Raw genomic sequence first — 16,916 nt, 5'->3', positions numbered from 1 at the left:
AGTATTCACTCACCCATCACTAAACTCAGGTTCCAACCACTTCCATGCTCACAGCTTTATAAAACCAAGCAGCTAGGCATGCAGACTGCTTCTACAAACATTAATAAAAGAATAGGACGCTCTCAGGAGCTCAGTAAACAACAGTCTGGTAACTTACAGTGATGGGGTGTAGAACCTGTGCAGCAAGTCCAGAGTAAGTGGACCCCTCCTGCACTCCTCTATCCCACTACTTCCCTTTGACCTCCTTTAGGTCCTATATAAAGATGTTTTTACCTTTAACTTCTATTACTTTTGTAATTCACTATTGTAAGTCGCTTTGGACAAAAGCATCTTCCAAATGTAATGTAATGTAAGTGAGCGGGAGACAGCGCAAGCGGGAGACAGTGTGAGTGAGCCAGCGAGAAACAGCGCGAGCAAGCAAGAGAAGCACAAGTAAGCGAGCGGGAGACAGTGTGAATGAGTGAGTGAGAAACAGCGCAGGTAAGCGAGAGACAGCGCGAGCGAGCAAGAGAAAGTACAAGTAAGCGAGAGAAAGTACAAGTAAGCCAGCAGGAGACAGTGAGAATGAGTGAGTGAGAAACAGCGCAAGTAAGCGAGAGACTGCGCGAGCGAGCAAGAGAAAGTACAAGTAAGTGATGGAGAGACAGTATGAGTGAGCGAACGAGAAACAGTGCGAGCAAGCAAGAGAAAGCACAAGTAAGCGAGCGGGAGACAGTGTGAATGAAGGAGTGAGAAACAGCGCAATTAAGCGAGAGACAGCGCAAGCGAGCAAGAGAAAGTACAAGTAAGCGAGCGGGAGTCTGTGTGAATGAGTGTGTGAGAAACAGCGCAAGTAAGCAAGAGACAGCGCGAGCTAGTAAGAAAAAGCGCAAGTAAGCGAGTGGCCAACAGAAAAATCAAGGGAGCGAGAAACGGTGCAACTAAGTGAGAGACAGCGCATGTAAGCGAGTGGGAGACTGTGTAAGTGAGCAAAAGACAGCGCGAGTGAGTGAGCGAGAGAAGGCCTGACTGAGAGAGAAACAGTGCGAGGAATCAAGGGAAAGTGCAAGTAAGCGAACAGGAGACAGTGAGTGAGCGAACAAGAGTCAGCATGAGTAAGCGAGAGACACCGTGAGTGAGAAAGCGATAGGGGTGTCATGATTCTCTTAATCCTCAATTCGATTTTATTTCTGATTTTAGGGTCACAATTCGATTCTCGATTTTCTTTTTTCTTTTTTTTACAGCAGAGAGGCCTATGCCAGTTTTAGATTAGTCTTTAGTCAGTCATTGGTTTGATTCATCATACAATATCTTATTTCAAAAGGTGGGCTTGATATAAGTGATGTAAAGTGATATAAATGATCTTTAATACACCACATTAGGCACTAATGGTCAAATTTAAATAATTTAATTAAGATATAAATGTAACAATCTTGTTCTCAGTCAAGTGAAAACAACAAAAACACACAAATAATAATAACAAAAATGAGAGGTCACAGAGGGTACCAGCTGTCATCTAGTGTTTTTTTTTTTTGGTAGCAGCAGTGTGCACTATTAAGACAGCAATGTGCAACATAACAAAATAAATAATGTAAAAAAAATACTGGAACAGTCATGTACAAAATAATAGAACAATTAGAGCCTTAACAAACTGAACTCTCTCCTACTATAACAGTTAAACATGAAAAATAAGACTTTTTCGGTCCCTGAGAATGACCTTTTTTTTTTATAAAGATATATTATTAACTTTATCTGAGAGAAAGATGCTCCTTAAGGTACCAAAACTATTATCATATTTGAGGCTAGACAAAACAACTGTTATTGTTATATTTTCAAGTTTTCCTTAAGGAGATGAGAATGTCCACATTCTCTGGAGAAAGGGCTGCTCTTTGAGCAGTCACAATGTCCGCGGCATCAGCTACAGTGTACTGCACCATTTGCATGACATAATTTTGATCGATTTCGATGAAATATCGAAATCGTGACACCCCTAGTAAGCAAGCGAGAGAAAATCGCAGCTTCGTTTACCTCGCTGTGTTCGAGACCGAGAGGGTCGGTGCCTTTTTGCTATTGAATTTCAATACCCAATACCCAGCCTATTAGTGCACAGAGATCACTAACTCCACCAAAGTCCGTCACTACTTCCAAACTTCATGTAACTTCAGATTAGCTCAAGAACAGTAGAGCATAGAGAGCTTCATGGAATGAGTTTCTATGTCCGAGCAGCTCCATCCAAGCCTTACATCAACGAGTGTGGTGCATAGTGTCCAATGAAGTTCACCACTGGACAATAAAGAATTATAAATGCTGGTTCCAGCCCAGAATGCTCATTTAACAATTCTGTTTTAAATTAAAGGTCCCCTTTGTGGAAGGTGGAGCGATGCTGGTGAAGATGGAGGTGGTGGAGTTGCCTCACTGGGAGATGGCTGTCTACTGGTTTTTGTCCTTCGCCTCTCACCTCTACTCTTTCTATCAGCTTCACCTGTTCTCTAAAGGTACATTTATCTAATTATACACACGTTTAAACTGGTTCTACAGAGTATATTGTTTATTAATCATTCTTGTAATATCAGCTTATACTGTACTGATACATCAGAAAGCACCAGAATTACTACTGTAAGTATCCTGTGCGGGTCATATCAGTGCAGGTATCACTGCAACGTAGAACAGTGCACCTCCACTTCAGAGACTGATAGACTGGTATTTTGCATTGAAAGATTATTATTATTTTTTTTTTAAACAGCTGCAATAACACTTTGAACTAGAAAAGTACACTTCCTGAAGGAAACAAAGGACGGTTGCACAGCTAAACTGGTTTCCAAGTGGTTGCTATGGTGTTGCCAAGCTGTTGCTATTGGTATCCTAGGTGTTTGCAATGGTGTGTTGCAAAATGGTTGCTAGCCGGTTGTTATGGTGTTCCATACAAAGAGATTGCTAAAGTGTTGCTACAGTAGATGTTGGTCATTAAAATGTGCATAGATGGTTGCTATGGTATCCCTTGTCATTCCTAGTTGTCATTTCTATGGTGTTGCTAAGTGGTTGCTAATGTGTCCATGGTGGTAGCTATGGCGTTGCAAAGTTTTTGCTAGGTGCTTTCTGTGGTATCCATGGTCATTGCTAGTTGCTTGCTACAGTGCTGCTAAGTGATCGACAATGTGTCAAGGTGGTGGCTATGGTCTTGCAAAGTTGTTGCTAGGTGGTTTCTGCACATTTTTCTCACTGTCTGACATGAAATCAGAATAAACGTTACTGTACTGTATCGAAATGGGTTGAAAGGCCACTCTGTCAGGAAGAAGTCATTACTCGAATGCGTGTTTACCATGTTAAAACAAGCTACTTTGGACAAACCGCTAGCTAATATCGCCCTGGCTTATACCAGAACACTCAGGGTTTCTTAGTGTAGCGCTGTCAGATGGCATTAGCCACTAATGCCACTAAACGGCTAGCACTAGCGGTTAGCTTCTAATGCTAATGCTGCTGGAAATCTAATCTGGAAATGTAAGATTACTGTAAATAAATAGAAGGGCTTTTCTTACCTAAATAAACAGTTTTCAGGAGGTGTAGATAAACATCCAGTGCTTGTTTGACTTTAAAAAAATATATATTTTTAATAATTAACTTAATTTTGTTTATTTAACTTAGCTTAGCTTTACAGGTCAGCCAGCAGCGAGGCCAGCTGAATTAGAAGGAGAACATGGAGACACCTCTAGACCAGAAAATAGATGTTTATTGATTGTGCCCATTATAATCTGGTGCACCTTATAGTGCGAAAAATAAGGTACCACAATTTGCCGATGTGAGCAGAATAAATTTAAAACAATTTTAGTTAAAGATGAGTAAGAGATCATGATATACAACTGATCAAAAACTGGAAGGGAGTTAAATGTGGGCAATAAATAAATGAATCAGCCTCTCACACATAACGATTTGAAACATCAGTTCCTCTGTTAAGAATGTTGTATTGTAGTTAGGCCTGGACAATATTTCGATGTCTGTATTTATCGTGATAAGAAATGTTTCAATAACGGTGATATCAATTTTGAGGCATATTGATATGTATAATTTACAGAATCTATCACAGACGGGCGTTTTTTTAGCTGCGTCAGTTCACTGCAGAGTTGAACACAATCAGCCTCCGTAGCCGGGCTACGTCAGTGCGTAATGACATAATCATACAGGCACGTAGCCAGATAGGCTAGACTAAGCTAGGCTTGGGTCGGCTCCGCTCTGATCTGTATCGCATCTAAAATGTCCCGCGATGAAGCTCGGCTGCGCTAGTTAATGTTGTATCGAAGTTATTTATAGTTGATATAGGCTTGTTTATTTGACAGGGATATCATGTCCCTTTTATGTATATGAAGGCTTTTTGCATTCTTTATCCTGGTTGAAGCACTTTTGTTTTGATCTGTTAAATATGTTTACAAAAGAATAAGAAGCTCTGCCTCTGTTGCAATGTAAAGTTATTTATATTGGTAAAAAAATGATATAGATTTTGGCCATATCGTCCAGCACTAATTGTAGTCTTCTCCACTCATACGTTGTATTGAAACAGGGCTTCTGCAGGCATCAGGCTGTGTGAAAGCTTCAGTTTAATAAAAAAAAAAACTGGCCAGTAAGTGGTGCTGTGGTTCTGTTTTTTCTTCCGTCTTGCGGTTTTAGTCTGAATGCTGATTGCATGTGTGGCGCAGAAGGCACCATGCAGGAGAGCCTTCTGTCGAGGTGATGAGAGGTCCACCCTAAAGAAGAGAGAGAGAGAGAGGAAGAGAGAGAAGGAGAGAGAGAGAGGTAGAGTGAGAGACACTGCAATGCAGAGGGGCAGGAAGAGAAACAGACACTGGCAGGACCTGGGTGGTGTAACTGTGGATTGGATAGTGATTATTCAGCATAACAAGTTTTGGACTGGCCCAGCAAACCTCATACATATACACACCCATATACACTCATATATACACGCACACACACAAAAACATACACACACTTAAAAAAGTTGTCTTTCTCATCTTCAGACTATTGTACACTAATGTCTAATGTAGGAATCATGGGATAATAACGATACGATATTATCACAATATGAGCCCATGACAACAAAGAGATCACGATATTGTGATTCTGCCACACTTCATATATCACAAGACAATTCTCTACGATACTTCACAGCATCTGAGTTACTAAAGACAATTTAAAGAATGTTATAATAATATATAACAGATTATAGAGCCATCATCTGGAGTAATGAAGCAGTAACTTTAGTAAGTTAAATTGGGGGGCAAATGTTACATATTAAGGTTTCAAATTACAAGTTTATTTATATAGCACCTTTCGTACACAACGGTCATTCAAAATGATTCACAAATTTGTAAATAATAATAAAAATGCAAATAAAAATAAATATAAAAACAATAAAACTATGCACATTAATATACTGTATCGTTACTGCACTGTCTTGTCTTTTAAATTGTTTCGTCTTTTGTATTTATTGTTATTTAGTGTTATTTAGTGCTATAGTTTTATGTTGCACTGTCGTCACTCCTGCACTTTATGTTGTCTATTGCTTGTTGTTCTATGTTGCACCATGGTTCCGGAGGAGTGTAATTTCATTACACTGTGTACCTGTACTCAGATGTAATGACAGTAAAAGCCTCTTGACTTGACTCTTGACTTGACTTAAAAATCACCATTTCAACAGTGAAGCATGGTGGTGGAAGTGTCATATTGTAAACACGCTGTTCCCTAGTGCATTCTGTGCACTTTTATGAAATTTTCTTCATTTTGCTGGAAAATCCTTTGTAAATAGATTTACATTGAAACATTTTCATAAATCAGTTTATATAGAGGGATTAACTGTTACTAATTAAATTAAAATAATCTTTTTTTCAAATAATCCTTTGTGGACACTGCACTGCAACAAAATTTATAGACAGCCAGTTAGATAGATAGACAGATAGACAGACAGAGAGACAGACAGACAGATAGATACATACATACATAGAAGCATACATAGATAGATGCATACATAGATACATACGTACATACATACATAGATACATAGATACATACATACATACATACATACATACATACGTAGATACATAGATACATACATACATACATACATACATACATACATAGATGCATACATAGATAGATGCATACATAGATACATACATACATACATACATACATACATACGTAGATACATAGATACATACATACATACATACATACATACATAGATGCATACATAGATAGATGCATACATAGATACATACATACATACATACATACATACATAGATACATAGATACATACATACATACATACATACATACATACATACATACATACATACATAGAGACATACATACATACATACATATATACATAGATACATAGATACATACATACATATATACATAGATACATACATACATACATACATACATACATACATACTTTATTGATCCCAGAGGGGAAATTCTAGGAATTTGCAACTGGTCAGGACTACAAGACTTAATTTTGAAATAAAAATTCTTAAACTTAAAATGTTTCTTAAACAGTTTGATGTAAGATTCGATGCCATAATTGAATGCTTGAGCTTTGTGTTTGTCTAATTGGCAGAGCACGAGGAGAGTCTGCACAAGGAGGTGCAGCTGGAGAAGGGCTTCCTCATCTGGGGCTTCAGGAAGGTATGAGAACATGAAGCACATTTTCAGATACATTCTGCCCCTTTCATTTTAACAGCTTAGCTCCTGTTAGCTCTGCTTTAGACATTGACATTTAATCCAAACACTGGCCACTTCTTAGCAAAACCCATCCCAGCAGTGAAGCATGGGGGTGGTAGCATCATGAATTTTTTAACTCTATAATATTTTTGCTTCTATAATAAAAACTATTATGAATTGTATATCTAGCAATGGCTTAATGGCCAAGCATGGTTTAATATATTCATTCTAAAAACTAAAAAGTACTTACAACAGCAATAATCATCAATAGCTTTTATTCAAAGTTTACATATATCATAAGAAACCACATGCTGCTAATGGTGCTGATACAAGGGTAGCTGCAAACATGGAGATACCAGAATGTCAAACATGGTTTTCATCCACTCATTCACCCATCGTTAAACAAAAGATACACAGAATTGAAACTAAACAAAGAGCTGATTTTTACTGTTAAAAATTAACCTCCAGTCTCCCTATCGAGCAACTATCAAATCAATAAGCAGAGCATCTTATTAAAGCTTCATTAAAAATTAATTATGTGCTCTGTTGTTATACACTGTGTTCCAGATTATTATGCAAGTGGGATCTTATTTTCTATCTCATATCTGTAAATGCAATTTTATATCAATCTCGGACTGATTAACTTGTCTAAAGAGGTTGTTCCAAATGACTAAGCAGGTCTCATATGATATGGGGAGAAAGAAAGATTTTTATAAGGATTAAAAGTGTGAAATAGTTCAGTATCTTGCAAAAGGCATGAAAACAATTGATATTTTATGAAATTAAAGGGAGATTATCAGTTAAAGTGAAAATTCTAACAAACCCTAAAACTAGCCCTGAACAAATAGAGTTTGGAAATTATAGTTATTGGCTGATCAGGCACATCAGGGCAGGGCATTATATATATATATATATGTAGATTTTTCTCAAACCCTGAATATCTATCTAGCTAATTCTAAAGTTAAGCTAACTGAGTCACAAGCTGTATTTTATTAAACACACAGTGGGTTTAATTTATGTTTTGATTCAGAGAAGAGTCTTCTTAACCAGCTATCAGAAACAATCTCATCACAGTTTACATGGTTAGTTACCTTTCTTTTAGAAAAATCTCCGTATATCCAGATTAGTTTTAACGACAGCTGCTCCGACTAGCTGCCTGAACTCACAGCGAGGGGAGGGGCGGGGCTTCCCCCACACTAAACAGCTCTCCGCAAAACCAGCAAGCTGATTGGCTGTTTCTCCTGAAAGGCGGGACTTTCTCCTTGAACCGGCACCACGATTGGTTAAGAGACACACAGCGGTCAGTGCATTGTCGCCTGTGGCCTATATATTTTTTTATTTAGTATAATACGGGAAATTTACGGGAAAATACTAATACGGGAGGACGGCGGGAAAGAGGAGTAAAATACGGTAGTTTCCCGGCCAAAACGGGAGACTTGACAGGTATGTTATTGTATTTTGTATTCTTATGTTCCTCCTCAGGACCCCACAGATTTTGAGTGGAGCTTTTGGAGCGAGTGGGCGTGGCAGTCTCTTCTCTGGTCTCTGATTGGTCATGCTGTAGTGTCCAGACTGTCCAGTGTTTACCTGCCTCAGGTATGCTTTGATCTGAGTGCTGTGAGTGAAGGAGTTGTAAGATTTGTGTGATGTAATGTTGGAGTTGTGTGATGTAATGTAGTTTTAATTAATTTATTTTATTTATTTTTTTTATATGTTACAGTGCAGAAAGGCCATTCTCACACTCTACGGCGTGCTGGCAGCGTGGTGGCTTCTCGGCTGGAGGGGAGTGGCTGTTCTGATGCTTCATCTCAGCGTTTCATTGGCTGTTGCTCAGCTCCACTGTCCTGCCCTGTGCTGGGGTTGTACCCTGTTACTGCTCTCTACTCTTCATATCACCAGTTTGCAGGAAATACAGGTGTGTGTTGGAGCTAATGTGTGTGTGTGTGCGCTCGCATGCATGCATGCGTGCGTGCGTGTGTGTTGTGAATGCCTGAATGCTTTTGAATTGTAATAATAAGGCATAGGTCAAATGCAATACGATATGTAAGGGTTACTATTCATCTTATATTGTTATATATTATGTTGCAATTCTTTATAGATTTATGATAGACATATGATACCTCTTTTAGAATTCGTCTATAGGATCTACAAAACATGTTTATGAAGTTCTTTGCACAAAATCACTTGGCATGTTCTCCTCCACCAGTCTTACACACTGCTTTTGGATAACTTTATGCCTTTACTCCTGGTGCAAAAATTCAAGCAGTTCAGCTTGGTTTGATGGCTTGTGATCATCCAGCTTGCTTTTGATTATATTACAGAGGTTTTCAATTTGGTAAAATCAAAGAAACTTTTTTAAAGTGTTCTCTTGGCGCCGAGTGGTCCAGCGGTCTAAAGCGCTGCCACTATGAGCGGGAGGTCGCAGGTTCGAACCCCAGCTCATGCAGCTTTACCATCAAGCTGCCGGTGCTCAGAGGGAGCAAAATTGGCCTTGCTCCCTCCGGGTGGGTAGATGGCGCCCTCTCCCCACATCACTCCAAAGGGTGATGTCCACAGCACAGGGCGTCTGTGAGCTGATGTATCGGAACCGAGTCGCTGTGCTTTACTCCAAGTGCGCTGTGATGCTGCTCGGTAATGCTGCATCTGCAGTAGCTCAAAAAGAAGCGGTGGCTGACTTCACATGTATCAGAGGAAGCATGTGTTAGTCTTCATCCTCCTGGTGTGTTGGGGCATCACTAGTGATAGCGGGAGACCTTGTGAGTGGGTTGGGGCATTGGCCGAGTAAATTTGGGAGAAAATGCTACTTGTTGTAAAGTCTTTATTTGCTGGGCTTTAGTAACTGAATTTGTTACCCATCATTAAATCACAGCACTTCCTGCCACTCATTAGGAGCTGCTTATTAGGTCAGAATCACTGAGGACTAAGAGTGATGGAGAAGAGTAAGAGTAAAGGAAACAGCGAAGGACGTCTGTGTCTGTGTCTATAGGTCACCATGCTGACCAAACAGGCAGATGCGAATCCACGACGTTTGAACAGCCAGTGGCAGTGATCAATCAGCCAGCCTAATGCAGGCCTACAGTGTCTGTCTCTGAGGAAAACACTGAGTGATATTTAATCAATGCTGCTGGACCGATGCACAGGCGCAGGGTCCGGTGTGGAGAGCGCCGGGGGCTGCAGGCTGGGTGTTTCAGCAGTGTGAGAGAAGCGGGTCGGCACGGAGCCGGTCTGTGAGGCACCATCTGCAGTGCTGTGCTGAGAGAATGTAGATTGGACTGATACGGAGACCGCATTGAACACACACCTCATCTGTCTCGCTTACACACTCACACACACACTCATGCACACACTCTTTTTTTCTCTCTCCTAGTGCCATTTTGTCTTCTTTTAGTTTTTCTCTTGTAAGTTAATATTATATTCTAGACTATATTTAGATCACCTGGAATTGAGGTTTTCAGTTAACAGCTGTGCTGAACACGTCAAGAGTTACAGGAGTTTCAGTGTCAGTGTCTCAAAAAATCTGAATATTACACAAGACAATTTTGTACTTTCAGCAATGTGGGCAGTGTGCCAAGTCCTGCTGGAAAATGAAATCCGCATCTCCATAAAAGTTGTCAGTAGCAGAGACAAGCATGAAGTGCTGTAAGATTTTGCGGGAAAACAAAACTGCACTGACTTTAGACTTGATAATAAAACACAGTGGATCAACACCAGCAGATGACATGTCTCTCCAAACCATCACTGATTGGTGGAAACTTCACACTAGACCTAAAGCAGTTTGGACTGTGTGTCTCTCCACTCTTCCTCCAGACTCTGCTCCCTTGATTTTCTAATGAAATATAAAGTTTACTGATGATCAGTGATGGTTTGGAGAGACATGTCATCTGCTGGTGTTGATCCACTGTGTTTTATTAGGTTTAAAGTCTTTTTTAAAGCAGTTTTTTCCTTTAAAATCTTCAAAAAATCAGCACTCAGGCTTCCCTTTGCTGACAACTATAATGGAGATTTTTATCATATATTCGATCGAATATACTGCAAATACAAGATATTTAATGTTTAAATCAGAGACTGTAAAAAAGATGGACGCCGTGTCGTTGTTCCCATTCATTTAATGAAAATGAAGCCAAAATCTTCAGCCATGTTGGAGATCCTGAAACCAGAGTCTGTGCAGTAGAGACCAGAGGAGGGGAAAAGACTGTGGAGAGACAGCCTACTCATTTAAATAACCCCGCCCCTGAGGGCTGCCTCGAGGTCACAGGCTGCAGAGCGGAGCGGAGCGGAGCTGACGTCTGTTATTGGTCCTGCCCATAACCAGCCCTTTTACAATAACCACCCCTTTTTTTGAATAGAGCTGAATAACGTTTTAAAAAACGAATTCTGTGGGGATATAAAGATGTGACAATATAAGCAGAGGGTTGTATTACACTAGCTGCTCCATTTAAATAATGGAGGTAGAATTACAGTATATTAGAAAAAAGCGTGATTGAAAGTTGTTCTGTTTTGCCATTGAAACCTATGGGGATGGGTGGGGTTACACAGCTTTCTGAAACCGAACAGCAGGGGGCGCCCGACCAGTGGTGGCTTTACTTTTGAGAGACGATGCTCTGTCCAGCTATATACAGTCTATGTTTTAAATGGATAAACTCTATTGTGTTTTGCAAGTATTTACTAATTTTGAATTTAATGCTGCTACATGTTTCAAAGAAGTTGGGACAGGGGCATGTTTATCATTGTGTTACAGTACCTGTGGCGTTTCTTGGTGGTGTTGATATATGGCTTTTGCTTTGCATCGTAGAGTTTTAACCTGCACTTGTATCTGGAGGATGAACTGTGTTTACTGATGAGGGTTTCTGAAGTGTTCCTGAGCCCATGTGGTAATATATCCATTACAGATTGATGTGGGTTTTTAATGCAGTGCTGCCTGAGGGTTTGAAGGTCATGGTCATTCAGTGTTGGTCTTCTGCCTTGCTGCTTCTTTTGATGATGATATTATGGACTGTAGATGATGAAATCTATCTGCAAGTTGAGAAACTTTGTTCTTAAACTGTTAGATTTTTTTGTAGTGCACCTCGTCCCATCCTTGCTTGTGAATGACTAACTGAACCTTTCAGGGATGCTCCCTTTATTCCAAATCATGACACTCACCTGTTTAAAATGAACCTGTTCAGCTGTGGAATGTTCCAATCAGGTATTTTTTGAGCATTCTTTAACTTTCCCGCTCTTTTGTGTCCCCTCTCCCAACTTCTTTGGAAGGTGTAGCAGCATCAAATCCAAAAGTAGTAGCCCGCAAGGTATTTTAGAAACAGAATGAAAGTTGGCCCGCTGTTAAACAGATTTTTTTAATGTCAGATTCAAAGTTTGAAGGCTAGGTGTTAGAAACGGGCCAAAGAGTCTAAAAGCAGAGAGAGTGCGTATTTCTAGCGCAGAAAAACGGGCCAAAGAGTCTAAAAGCGGAGAGGGTGCGCATTTCTAGCGCAGAAAAACGGGGCAAAAGAGTCTAAAAGTGGAGAGGGTGCACATTTCTAGCGCAGAAAAACAGGCCAAAGAGTCTAAAAGCGGAGAGAGTGCGCATTTCTAGCGCAGAAAACCGGGCCAAAGAGTCTAAAAGTGGAGAGGGTGCGCATTTCTAGCGCAGAAAAACGGGGCAAAAGAGTCTAAAAGTGGAGAGGGTGCACATTTCTAGCGCAGAAAACCGGGCCAAAGAGTCTAAAAGTGGAGAGGGTGCACATTTCTAGCGCAGAAAAACGGGCCAAAGAGTCTAAAAGCGGAGAGAGTGCGCATTTCTAGCGCAGAAAACCGGGCCAAAGAGTCTAAAAGTGGAGAGGGTGCGCATTTCTAGCGCAGAAAAACGGGGCAAAAGAGTCTAAAAGTGGAGAGGGTGCGCATTTCTAGCGCAGAAAAACGGGGCAAAAGAGTCTAAAAGTGGAGAGGGTGCACATTTCTAGCGCAGAAAACTGGGCCAAAGAGTCTAAAAGTGGAGAGGGTGCGCATTTCTAGCGCAGAAAAACGGGGCAAAAGAGTCTAAAAGTGGAGAGGGTGCACATTTCTAGCGCAGAAAAACGGGCCAAAGAGTCTAAAAGTGGAGAGGGTGCGCATTTCTAGCGCAGAAAAACGGGCCAAAGAGTCTAAAAGTTGCCGTAATTAAGAAGTTTTATATTAAGAGACATCATGAAATTAAACATCAATATGAAAAATCTTAGTTTACACAACACTGTCAAAGATAAAGATAGTAAGTCAAGTAAAATGGTGTGTAAATGAAATAATCAGGAAAAAAGTATTATTTAAAGTGGTATATTTTATTATTTGTTTTATTACAGAGTGTGGCCTGTGTTTTAAATATATTTCTCCTTCTGGCCCCCAACAAAAAAAGTTTGGACACCCCTGTAGTAAATATTATAAACAATAAAGTTTATGCGCTTAAACTTCAAATCATTGTGTTCTGTTTTTATTTATGTTTTACACTAGGGGTGGGCGATATGGCCCTAAAATAATATCACAATATTTCTTGTTATTTTTGAGATAAGATACTCTTGGCGATATGACAAAACGGGAATACACTACTGCATTAAATTAAAATTTAATTTTATTATTGCATATATAGACATTAAAAATACAAGAATTTTATACAAGAATTATAACAGAATTTAATGATCCAGAATGTCATGATACTAATAATCCTAATAATACACTTTAGATATCTTCATATATCCAGGATTAAAGTAAAAAAAAAAGATACTGTACAGATGTAGATATATAATGGGAAATGAGAACAGGAAGATAATTAGGGGTAGGTAATATGACGATATTTCAGGGTATAATATTGTTCACGATATTTAAAAATGTTGGTGATAATATTGTGTACGATATAACAATGCACACCCCTATTTTACACAATGTCCCGACTTTATTGGAATTGGGGTTGTAGTATTAAAAGCAATATTTTTAAATAAGATTTTAAGATTGTATTTGATTTATTTACTGATTTATTATTATTATTATTATTATTATTATTATTATTAGTATTATATCACTGATATAGTATTGCCAATAATACAGTATATCTCAGTTATTTTTGGGACAGTGTATTGTTAAAACAAAAATAGTTATTAAGACAAGCCTAGTCTCTCTGTGTCTTTCCTCTCCCTCTTTCCCGTAATCCCCAGTCCCCCTCTCAACATCGCGTAAACCGTTATTATAGCATCATAAATCTAACTAACCGAATCTCCAGTAAAACCCAGTCACGATGTTTCTCTGTAAAACCTTACAATCTGTTAAAGGATAGCATTTACAAAATTACCCTTTACTCCGCTCAGTTTTACAGGAAATCTCGGCCGACACTAAAATAATGAAATGTTCTACACACAGCAGAACACAGCACACGTTCTCTCCTCAGCTTCCAGTAAGTGATTGATCTCGTCTTTACTGCAGTAGGACTTAAAGCAGCACTAGGTAGGATTTTCTTGATTATTGATCTTTTTAAAGAAGTAAAATTACAGCTTGAAACTCACTGCAGCGCTGCATTGATGTGTAATAGGAGGAATAGCGGTGCTCTCGTGTCTGTGCCGGAGCTCCTCTGAGCTCAAACCAGACTCTGTAAGTTTTTCGAGGCGGCCGCGACCAACGCTCGCGAGAACTGCGACCTGCTTTCCGACCTTTAGTTCTAACAGTTCTACAAGGACTACTGGTTCATTCTTTACGAACTAACATACAGACACTCTGGCAGAAGCTGGAAAGAGACCGAATATGTCTGTGAAAGCCAGAAAACGAGAAAGAGAAACTAATCTGCCTGAAACATTTATTACACTCTACAACTGTAGGGGGAGCCCACAAGCTTTAACTTTACTTACTTATTAAAGGGATCTAGTGTTTGTAAACCTGGGATTATCAGACTGCATCAATACTGATTACAAATCACAGCTAAAAATGTAATTAAAAATCAAAACATAATAAAAAACATTTTACAAACATAAAATAAAAAAATAATTTCTTGAGGGTTTTATTTGATTACAGACATTATGAACACAAGACATTTTAAGGTTTTATCTGCTCAATTTTAAATAATTTATTATTATACAGTGCCAGTCAAAAGTTTGGACACACCTTAAATTCAGTGTTTTTTTTTTTCTCCCATTACCATATTTTTTACACTATAACCCTTCAGAAAAGGGGTGACAATAGGTGCATGTAAATATTTACATAATATACAAAATGTTGGGAGGGGTTGCAGAAGGGGTACCCAATATATTAACTGCACGCCACTGCTATAAGGCACATGCTTTAATTTTCCCAAAAATCGTAAGTGTGAATTATAATCCGGTTTGCCTTATGTATGAATTTTACGGTCAGAATATACGAAGCAGTAAAGCCACTCTGCTCAAGTACAGAGTTATACAGGAGCTTCAGTTTAGTTCTCCAGCACCGAGACTCGAGACTGGAGCAGTATTAGCATTAATGGTGGCTAATTGCACCAAGCGCTAGCTCTTTGGCCGTTCAGAGGTATTATCTGCCTGTAGCCTGCTGCTAACCCCAGCTAGCACTGTTGGAGCAGTATTAGCATTACTCGCTAACCGTGCTAAGCGCTAGCTCTTTAGCTGTTCAGAGGTGAGTATATCGTCCTGTAGCCTGAGTGTTTACTGTGTTAAAACAATCTATGTGAGATGAACCACTAGCTAATATCGCCCTGGAACTGGAACACTTAGGGTTCTTCAGTAAAGTGCTTTATGATGCTATATAGAAACATTTTTCATTTCCATTGTGCTATATTTGCTGTTCCATCAGTGTATTCAGATCCCACCCAGTCAAAACACCATTTTTCTGTCATCTGATTTTTTTTTTAAATGACGGAAAAGCGAGAAAAAAAGGGGAAAAACGATTACTGTATCTTCCTCTCTCAGCTGAGCAGGTATTGCATTCTTTTTGGAGGGCTGATAAGTCCGCCGGGAGCGACGCTCGGCTGAGGTTATTTCCTCTACCGCTTACTGCTCAGTTCTGGCTGGGAGCACACTCACTGTATTGCACTAGATAAACTCAGCAGCATGGGTTGCTTTTGGCACTGGCTGGAATATGACGCACAGCATCAATTATGATACAGGATGATGGAACAGGGACTCGTGGGACAGTTTTGTTGTATTTGATATGAAAGTGTGTATAAATAGATATACTGCTCTGGAAAAAAATAATAAGATACCACTTAAAAATGATGAGTTTCTTTGATTTTACTGAATTGAAAACCACCAAGCTGAACTGCTTGAATTTTTGCACCAGGAGTAAAGCAGCATAAAGTTATCCAAAAGCAGTATGTAAGACTGGTGGAGGAGAACATGATGCCAAGATGCATGAAAAAAACTGTGATTAAAAACCAGGATTATTCCACCAAATATTGATTTCTGAACTCTTAAAACTTTATGAATATGAACTTGTTTTTTTTTTTTGCATTATTTGAGGTCTGAAAGTTCTGCATCTTTTTTGCCATTTTAGTAATTTCTCATTTTCTGCAAATAAATGCCTTAAATGACAGTATTTTTATTTAGAATTTGGGAGAAATATTGTCCGTAGTTTTATAGAATAAATCAGCAATGTTCATTTTACTCAAACATATACCTATAAATAGCTAATTTTTTTGGAAAATATTTTTTTTCCAGAGCTGTATGTATGACCATCTTTAGTCCTTCTTTTTTTCTCTCTTTTCTCTCTCTTCTGTTTCTCTCTATCTCTCTCGCCCTCCGGTCTCCCAGCTTAGGTGTAATGCTATAGTGTGATATGGTTACCCTGGCACTGACAGCACTATGATATATGAAGCAATAAAGAGAAATTTATGTTCGCGAGAGCAACCCAGCTCCTGGTTGCAGCTCCCAGCAGTAGAACAGTGTCAGCTCTTTGGTTTACGAGCGTACATCACCTGCATCTACCTGCTGTAATGTTTCAGTCTTCGCTTTTTCGCCCACTCATGAAATTATATCCAGTAGCGTACAAAAGCTCAAGCATCCCTAGACAGAATTTCTGAAACTCTGGACAGTTTGGTGATGGTTTGGTGAGGAGGAGAAGATGGGTTAACCATCTTGATGTTATCTACTGTTGTTGTAGCTTCTGCTGCTTCCACAATTAAACAGAGTGGTTATCTGAGTTACTGAAGCTTTTCCGTCAGCTCAAATTAATTTAACCATTTACTGTTGACTAGGGGTGTGCCATATTGTATCGTACACGATAATATCGCCAATA

The 16,916-nt window shown here is 39.2% G+C and overlaps 1 protein-coding gene across 1 annotated transcript in view; it reads left to right on the top strand.

Annotated features, from left to right (window-relative positions):
- hhat (hedgehog acyltransferase) overlaps positions 1-16,916 on the top strand; it is a 97,062-nt gene that overhangs the window by 453 nt on the left and 79,693 nt on the right. The window contains exons 2-5 of the mRNA XM_015606155.3: positions 2,336-2,474; positions 6,598-6,665; positions 8,184-8,297; positions 8,422-8,616. Coding sequence (XP_015461641.3) covers positions 2,360-2,474; positions 6,598-6,665; positions 8,184-8,297; positions 8,422-8,616 — 492 coding nt within the window. The 5' untranslated portion in view covers positions 2,336-2,359. The remainder of the gene's footprint in view (positions 1-2,335; positions 2,475-6,597; positions 6,666-8,183; positions 8,298-8,421; positions 8,617-16,916) is intronic.

The sequence above is a fragment of the Astyanax mexicanus genome, chromosome 14 (genome assembly GCF_023375975.1).
Source record: "Astyanax mexicanus isolate ESR-SI-001 chromosome 14, AstMex3_surface, whole genome shotgun sequence".
In the NCBI taxonomy this organism is placed as follows: Eukaryota; Metazoa; Chordata; class Actinopteri; order Characiformes; family Acestrorhamphidae; genus Astyanax; species Astyanax mexicanus.
This window is presented reverse-complemented; position numbering and strand designations above follow the sequence as displayed.